Below are 9154 nucleotides of genomic sequence, written 5' to 3' on the forward strand. Positions count from 1 at the left end.
CTGGGCACCGGCCAGGCCCAGGCTGAGGGCCAGCAGCAGCAGTGGCCCCCTCTGCGGGGCCATGACCTCGGGGCCCGAGGGAGAGGAGGCCCGGCGGCCGGGTCCTTTCTTCTTGGGCATCCTCCAGAGGCCACTTGTCAGAAGACCGTCCCTGCCAGGCTCCCTGAACACTCAGAATTATTCCCACGGAAGGATGTGGCCTCCCTGACACCCCCCTTATCTCTGAGGGGTGGGGCGGGTGTCATTTGACCTGGGCGGCGGGTGCCGTCGGGGCAGTCTGGCCACATTGCTGGCTGTCCTGGGCGTCACCTCACCCCTGGGAGCTCAGCTTCTCCTCCCGGCAGGTGCTCGTCTGAGCCAGGACCGCCCTCCCCCTCCTCCCCTTCCACTGTCCTGGGAGGTGAGCTGGGAGGGAAGGCGGGAAGCGCGCAGACTCTCAGGCTGGCGCTGGTTCATATTGCCCACAGCATGTCCCACACCCTCTCCCATCATGGCCACTCAAACCGGACTCCAGCAGCCGCTGGCCCACCACCCTCTCCTGGGGCCCTGCGAGCTGCATGACCCTGCGGGCCAGGGTGCAGATGAGAGCCTGGAGCCGAGGCAGAGCCGGTTCACAGCTTTACAGCTCGGGAAGGGGCACAGAGGGCAGGACGGCCGTGGGGGAGGGGCACAGAGGGCAGGACGGCCGTGGGGGAGGGGCACAGAGGGCAGGATGGCCATGGGGGAGGGGGACAGGGAGGACAGGACACTCCAGAGGTGGACATGGGGGGACAAGACAATGTCCCTGGGATTGCACCTCGGAGGATCTGAGGAACCAGCCCAGAGGGAACCCTCCCCTCCATGTGCCAGGGACACTTGGCTCCCATGTCAAGGGTCTTTAGGTGATTTCCTCTGTCTGTCCCCTCTCTTGGGAGCCTGCCCCTTCCCTGCGTCCTCCCACTGGTCCCCCCGGCCCCCACACCCGTGGCCTGCTGACGCTGGTCCCCCCGGCCCCCACACCCGTGGCCTGCTGAGGCGGCCGAGCACCCTGGATCCTCATGGGGCTGGTGCTCTGAGCGTCCGTGAAGCCTCAGGGTCACCAGGCTCCGGACTCAGCTCCTCGGCCGTCCTCCTGTGTGGTTCCCGGAGGGGGTCTGGGGGCCCCCATCAGTCTAGGCTACGGTGTCAAATTCTCTGACTGACTCTCCACTTTCCTGTGAGCCATGTCCACTGGAGCCCGGCTATCTGGGTCACACCAGGAGTGAGAACCGGTCACGCTGGGTTCACCCAGGCGGGGCTGCAGGATCCTATCCCGTCCGCTGAGGCCACCCAGACGGGCGCCCCAAATCCCCTGGGGCTGCGAGGAACACCCAGGAGCGGCAGGAAAGCTGGCGGGGGCTGGTCAGCTCTGGGGTCTCTGAGGACATGGCTGGGCAGAGCAGGTGGCCGCTGCCCCCACCTAGGGGGAGGGGACAGGAGGCTTAGGCTGCAGTTTTCCAGGGCTTTGAGGTCAGATAGGATGTTTGGGTGGGAGTGTCCTGCTTCCATCCTTGGACCTGGGTCCCGGTCCCCACGCCCAGGTGGCGCTGACTTGCTTTGGGGGCTCTCAGGGTGGGGAGGACCTCACAGTCACACGGGAGAGCTGTGGACTGCTGTTCCTTTGCTGTCGGGGGGTGGCCGGGGTGGCTGTGTGAGGTCCACAGTGAGCCCAGCCCCAGGCAGAGCCCGACCCCGGGGCCCGGAGACCAGAGCTGGGCCGACGGAGTCACGGTAGGGCTGAAGACAGACTTTACCCTTGAGCCCAGACACCAGAGGCGGGGGGTCTGCAGAGCGGGGACTGTGTCCCTCGGAAGGAGGAATGGGAGAATGGTCCAGAAGTCCTGATGGGAGGAGGCTGGCAGAGCGGCAGACTGCTCTGTCCCAGATCGGGCCCCCGCCTCCTGCCAGGCACCTGTGGGCACGGGGAGGTGGTGACAGGTTGACAGAACCTTCTGGAACGTGTAGCCTGCCCGGGGGCTCCACGTGTGGGCACATGAATGACAGTGTCATGCGGTGCCCACCTCGTGGAAGGGGTGACCGCTAAGCTGTGTGCTGGGTGAGGCTGGGCGAGGGGAGGAGGGAACAGTACTCTAGAGGGTGGAAGGACATGTGCGAGAGCCCTGAGGCACGTGGGGGACGGCTGACTGAGGGAACCCAGGTCTGAGGGGCGTGGGAACGTGGGGGGGTGTGGGGTAGGTAAGGGCGCTCCCGGAGGTCACCAAGGCCAGGGCACAGAGGCTCCTGGGTCACGTTTAGAATGTGGATTTCATCTGCGTGACGGCAGCTGGTGGTGATGTTCTGGCAAGATCCCTGGGCTGCAAGGCCGTCAGGGTCACACCTTCTCGAGGAGGCGGGGTTGGCAGGGAGGGGGCCAGGAGGCCACGTGGGAGACCAGCCCCCGAGACCAGCCCCCGAGCGGCAGGGCAGCCAGTCAGCCAGGAGGGCCGTGGCCAAAGAGAGCCGGGCCGGCAGTGCCCGGATGCAGGTTTGTAGAAACTGCTCCGGGCGGTGCGGGGGTGGGGGCGGTGGGTGTTGGGAACGTCCCGGAGAGCAGCTCCCAAGCCTCAGATCCTTTCCCACAAAAGTTAAAAAATGTGCACAAGCTGGAAATGAAAAGACCTCTGCTGGGCAGCGGGGGCGGCGCGTGGAGGGGTGGGGGGAGCCGTGCGTGTTTGGGGGCTGGACCGGAGCCTGGGGTAGGGGTTTTCGTCCTGGTGCTCCCGAATCTTTCTGTCCCTCCCTCCTGCCATCTCCCCCTGCCCCCTCCGTCCCGGTCATACAAGCCATGGACATCAGAGGTCAGCACCAGAGGGTCTGCTGTGTGCACTGGGTCCTGGACCCTGCCCTGACCGAGCCCTGTCCTGTGCCCCCTCCTGCGCCCCCCTCCTGCACTGGGAGCCCCGGGACTGAGAGCCGCCCCCATGGACAGGCTGGCTGCTCTTACCATCATTATGCCCACCCGCGTCTGGGGCTGAGGTGCTGTCCCTCCCGGGCTTTCCGGGGTCCCCCATCACCCCAGCCAGACACAGGGAGAGCAGCTCCAGGCCTCCGAGAGGTCACCAGCACCTTCACCAAGGGGAGTCCCCATGGGCATCCAGGGTAGGACCTCAGATGACAGCCCACGGCCCTTCTGGGCCTCCCTCTGCCCCGGGAGGGGTCTAGCGTCTGTCTTGGGGGGGCGGTCTGGGGGAGAGGACGGGTGCGCTGGGCAGGACCCAGGGACGTGGGCCCGGGCTCCACCTGGCAGCTCGCACACGCTGGTCACTGCCCGCCTGGCCTCGGGGGACCTGGGACAGTCACGGCCACGTCAGAGGGGAGCTCAGAAGGCTCTGGCTGACGTCCTCGCAGACCCGAGGTCCAGCCCACACCGTGGAGGTCACCGAAGGACTAGCGGGACCCACTTGTGGATGTCCAACATGGCTCTCCAGGAGGGGTTGGGCCTGGCCTGAGTGAAGAGGGAGACAGGCAGGAGGGGGACTGTGAGCCTCTGGGGCAAATGTTCCCCCCGCATTTCTGCACCGATTGGGCCGGTGTTTTCCAGGCTGTTCCTGCAATCGGGGGCCGCGGGTGCCACCCAGTGGCCTCCCGGGGAATTGCAGCGCTCCACGCTGGGCGGGACCCGCCAGCCACTTCTCGTCCTGCCGCGGCTCCGTCGTTAGGGTGCCGGGTGAGGAAAGGAGAGCTGCTTGCTGGCTTGTGACCATGGAGGCCGCGCCCGGCTCCGAGGCCGCCCCTGGCCCAGGCTGTTCAGAATCTGTAGCGCCCAAGGCACGGAACAGACTTCTACCTTGTAGAGATGGGCACGAGCCACGGAAAGCACCAGGGCAGGGCGGGGTGTGGGGACCGGTGTCCTGGAGCGGAGTGGGGCTCTGCCGTCGGGGCTCCCCACCCAACGCAGGCCAGGCGGCTCAGCCGCGGGATTTCTTTGGAGCAGTTTTGGTAATTAGGTGGGAAGTGGACGGGAGCCAGGGGCCAGCGAGCCGAGCAGGGCCGGGCTGTGGTTTGGAGAAACGAGACTCCTTCCTAAGAAGGTCCCGTGGAGAGCGAGGGAAGGAGAGGCCACTGTTTGCCAGGACCTTGTCTGGGCTTGTACTCACATGAGGGAGGATTTAGCACAGTTTTGGGGACACCCCAGTCCCGGGAACTGCATGCCAGTCGGGCGTGTGTGGGTCCGTTTCTGGGCTCTTCACCCCGCCCCACTGATTGGAGTGTCTTTGCCCCTACAAACACCGCAGTCCTGATTCCTCTGGCTGTACAGTAAGATTTGAAGTTTAATGGGCCGATTCCACCGATTCAATTATTTTTTTCAGAATTATGTTGGCTCTTCTAGTGCCTTCGTGCTTCCATATAAACTTAGAAAAATCTCACATATGTCTACAAAAAGCCCTGCTGGGGTTTCAGTAGGAACCGTGTGAACGCTGCACGCCAGCCCGAGGACGGACGTCTTTCTGTCTGTCGAGTCTCCGCTCATGAGCACCGTAGGCCTGTTTATTGAGAAGCGCCTTGATTTCCCTCAGCAACGGTGCATCCCCCAGCATCGGACCCTGAGCGTTTCACTAGCTTCACACCCCCGTCTTCCACCATCTTGGGGGTGACTAACACTGGCATCTTTAATGTCAGTGTCCACACGTCCTCGCTAGGATGTAGAAACGTCATCGGTTTTCTGTGTTTATCTGATATCCTGAAACCTCGATGAGCTCAGCACTTCCAGGAGTTTCCTTCTGTTTGTTTCTGTAGATTCCCGAGGATTTCCCACTTAGATCATCGTGTCCTCTGCAAACATGGGTCGTTTTCTTTCTTCCTTTCGGGTTTTTATGCCTTTTATTACCTTTGCGTGCCCCGTTGCCCTGGTTGGCAGCTCCTGCACTGTGATGAGTGGGACGTGGGGAGTGGACGTCCTCACCGCCTTCGCGATCACTCACCACCCGTCCATCATGGATGACAGCATTCATCGTGCCCCACTAGGGACAGCGTTAATTCTCTTGTTTTCTTTAAGACATAATCATTTATTTTAGAGTGAGAGAGAGAGTGTACGAGTGGGAGGGGCAGAGGGAGAGGGAGAGAGGATCTCGGCAGGCTTCCCGTTGAGGGCAGAGCCAGACGCTCGGGCTCAATCCCACAACCCCGAGACCGTAGCCCGAGCTGGAACCAAGCGTCGGATGCTCACCCTACGGTGCCATCCGGGCGTCCCAAGTACGGTGTCAATCCTACATTTTTTGCAGATGCCTTTATCAAGTTGAGGGAACCCCCTCTATTCCCATTTTCTGAGGATTTTTTAAAAAATCACAAGTAGATGCTGAATTTTGTCAAATGCTTTTTCTACCTTGACTGCTATGCTCACGTGATTTTTCTTTGCGATCCTAATAACACGGTGCGTTACACTGTCTGGTTTTCAAGTGCTGAATGGCCCCCGCATCCCTGGTGTACATCCCACCTTGTTACGGTGTATAATTATTTTTTAATTTTTTTTTAAAGATTTTATTTATTTATTTGTCAGAGTGAGCACAGCAGACAGAATGGCAGGCAGAGGCAGACGGAGAAGCAGGCTCCCGCTGAGCAAGGAGCCCGACGCGGGGCTCGATCCCAGGACGCTGGGATCATGACCTGAGCCGAAGGCAGCCGCTTAACCCACTGAGCCACCCAGGCGTCCCCGGTGTATAATTATTTTTATATGTTGCCGAATTCTATTTGTTAATATTTTGTTAAGGATTGTTGCATCCGTATTGATGAGAAACATTAGCCTACAATTTTCTCTTTTTTTTTTTTTTTTTTTTAAAAACTCTCTGTGTGGTTTTGGCACCAGCGCAATATTAGCTTCATAAAGCAAATAAGGGAGTGTTCTTTCCTCTTTTATCCTCTGCAGGAGGTTGTGCGGCATTCAGACCGATTCTTCGAAGATGTGCTGTGATTCTCCTGTGAAATCATCTGGGCCAGAAAATGTCTTTTTGTGGAGTTTTAGGATCAGGAATTCGATTTTCTTGCCAGTGTAGGGCTATTCAGATCGTCTGGTTCATACGGGATTAGGTGTGGCAGCTTGTAGTTTTCGAGGAATTGGCCCGTTTCAGCTAAAGCGTCGCACTCATGTGTGTAGAGCTGGTCATGACATTCCCTTCTTGTCCTTTGACGCCTGCAGGGGCCGTGGCGAGATCCCACTTCCGTTCCCGAGTTAATAATTGGTGTCTTCTGTCTTTCCTGCCCGGTCAGTCGTGCTAGGCGTTCCTTTCCCAGTGCTCACGCCTTTTCTTTCTTCTCCTTATCTCTCTGCCCCGAGAACTTCCGCGCGAGGCTCCACAGGGCTGCTGAGAGAGGTCGGCCACGCTGTGCTGCCGGTCTCCGGGGGAAAGCGAGCAGTTTCTTACTACTAAGAGTGACGTTCGCTGGTTGTGTGTTGTGGTTGTTGTTTTGTTTTTGTTTTTAATGATCGGTTTACGGGTGCTCCTTTCCAGGCCTAGGTAGGACTGTATTTCATTTCTGCTTCCTTCTAGCTGAGTGACGACGGCGGCCCAGAAGCGGGGAAGGGAGGTGGCGCGTGAGCCTCTCCGCACGGAGCCCGGAGCGGATGGCCTACGCCCTCTGGGTGTCTACGTTTTCCCTCTGGTGTGGTGACCGGAGACCTCCCGGGGTGGCTGTTCGATCCTCTAGATTCCTGCGTGACTGTGAGGTCCAATATGCCCGGTAATCTGTGGAGGAAGTCGCAGTAATCACGAATCACATAAATCGGACGTTTTAAGACCCTGAGATCTTAAAGCTGTTTGGTGACGCAGCGTCAACCAGCTGATGTTGGACGACACCTTCGATAGGTGGAAAGTTTGCCTCATGAAAGGGATATGACACTTTTGGATCATATTCTAAAAACTTAGTTAAAGCTGCTTATATGGGGGCGCCTGGGTGGCTCCGTGGGTTGGAGCCTCTGCCTTTGGCTCCGGTCATGATCCCAGAGTCCTGGGATCGAGCCCCGCGTCGGGCTCCTTGCTCGGCGGGGAGCCTGCTTCTCTCTCCGCCTCTGCCTGTCTCTCTGCCTGCTTGTGATCTCTGTCAAATAAATAAAAAAAAAAACAAAAAACAAAACAAAAACAAAACAAAAAAAAAACTGCCTGTATGGGCATTTCCCCGATCTCCTAGCTGTTGAAGTTTTGCTGTTTCCTAACACGGAAACGTCCTTGACTCTCTGGGTTGAATCATGATGTGTTGAATTCATTGTTAGAGTCAACCTGCTGATAAATTATTTAGAGGTTTGGGTCTTTATCCCCAGCGGGGAGGGCCGTCCTCCTCTCCCTTCTCCTGTATCCTCCTCCTCCAGGTTGGCCGCAGGCCGGCCCAGCAAGTTCCCGTCTATGTCTACACCCTCGGGCGACCGGACGGGCCAGGAGCCACCTGATCACAGCTGGCTGAGAAGGTCTGGGGCTGTTCTTTATTTTCTGTAGCTATTGTTCTTTAAAAAATTAAAAAATAGGGGAGCCTGGGGGGCTCGGGTCATGATCTCAGGGTCGTGAGGTCGAGCCCGGCATTGGGCCCCACGCTCAGCGCAGAGCCTGCTTGGGTCTCTCTCTCCCTCTGCCCTCCCGCCAGTGCCCAGTGCTCGCTCGTTCTCCGAGTCACGGCACCACGTCCGCAGGAGCCGAGACCCGGCGGCAGCCCGCGTCCTGCCGTGCATGAGCGGGTGAGGGAGACACGGTGCGCAGACAGCACGGAGCACTGCCCGTGCCGAACCCAGACGGAAGTCTCGCCGTTCGTGACGACACGCACGGACCCAGAGGATGCTGAGCAGGACAGAGAAGGAGAAACACTATTTGATTTCACGTATATGTGGAATCTGAGAAACAAATGGAAAAATAAGTCACGAACAAAAACACAGACTCACAAATACAGAGAACGCACTGGTGGTTGCCAGTGTGGGGGCCAACCCGGTGGAGAGGAGGAGGGGTACAGCCTCTGGTTATGACACGCAGAGCCGCGACGACGAGACGTACAGCGCGGGGAGCACAGTCAGTCACACGGACATGACCACCGTGTCAGCTTCCGGGGCTGAGCGCTGTGCTGGGTCCACGGTTCTCGAGGCCGCTAGGCCAGACCCTGAGGCTGATATACCATCACGGCTCATCTACGCCTCAGTTAAAGAATTAAAAAATATATATATTTTAAATTAATTTTTAAAGTTTTCCTTTTAGCTCAAATGGTGATTAGTGTTTTTCCAGAAGTGTATCTATAACACATGTATCTAATTTTACACATATAAAAATACGTGTATATATTGTATCTAAGTTGTTCTTTTTTTAAGATTTTGTTTATTTATTTGACAGACAGATCACAAGTAGGCAGAGAGGCAGGCGGAGAGAGAGGAGGAAGCAGGCTCCCTGCTGAGCAGAGAGCCCGATGTGGGGCTGGATCCCAGGACCCTGAGACCATGGCCTGAGCCAAAGGCAGAGGCTTCACCCACTGAGCCACCCAGGCGCCCCTAAGTTGTTCTTGGTATTTAAGATACCCTGCTTCTCTCTGTACCCTACATTAGGGACACTGAACGTGTGGAAAACAGGTCTCCTTTCCACCTCTGACTGCTTTCCCGGGACCCACTGACTAGGGACACCTCTATTCCGTCCCAGCCCAGAGCAGGTCGGCGCATCGGCATGTGGAGCTTGTGTCCAGGCTTCCTAGTAGCAATCACCCTCCTGTTTCTGGACACGACCGTGAGGGTCCCGGGGCTGCGCTTTCGGAAGAGCACAGATTGATGGGCGAGTAACGCACGTATGGTTCTCCGTCTGTGTTTACTACATCAGGGCCCACACGTTCCTTGCCCGTCCTTTGTGAAGGTTGTGCGGTCCGCAGCCTATCAGGCCCGCTGCCCCCTGAGACCCTTTTATCGTGTTTGTCAGGTTTAAGAGAGACCCCGTCATGAGTGCTGATCCCCAGATGTCGCGGGCCGTGGTGCCGAAGCCCGAACCCTGCCTCCTGCACCCGACGACCAAGAAAGACCCAGGCAGACTGCTGGCTGCTTGATTCCTTTATTGCTGGAGGAGGAGAGGCTCAGAGCAGGGGCCCCGAGGACCCCGCGGCCTGAGGAGGCGCAGGTCTGGGAGCCCCGGGTGGGCTCGGTCCCTCCTGATTCCTCTGATGGGGCAGGAAGGGGGCGATGTCATCT

General features: G+C 58.4%; 1 protein-coding gene across 1 annotated transcript in view; it reads right to left on the reverse strand.

The window, feature by feature from the left end:
- Nucleotides 1-310: 310 nt before the first annotated feature.
- LOC111145471 (progestagen associated endometrial protein) overlaps nt 311-9154 on the reverse strand; it is a 35386-nt gene continuing 26542 nt past the window's right edge. The window contains exons 6-8 of the mRNA XM_022500366.1: nt 1350-1438; nt 505-589; nt 311-405 (exon numbers count right to left, since the gene is read on the reverse strand). Coding sequence (XP_022356074.1) covers nt 311-405; nt 505-589; nt 1350-1438 — 269 coding nt within the window. The remainder of the gene's footprint in view (nt 406-504; nt 590-1349; nt 1439-9154) is intronic.

This window comes from Enhydra lutris, unplaced genomic scaffold, assembly GCF_002288905.1.
Source record: "Enhydra lutris kenyoni isolate GAN:26980312 unplaced genomic scaffold, ASM228890v2 scaffoldscaffold13, whole genome shotgun sequence".
Lineage (NCBI taxonomy): Eukaryota > Metazoa > Chordata > Mammalia > Carnivora > Mustelidae > Enhydra > Enhydra lutris.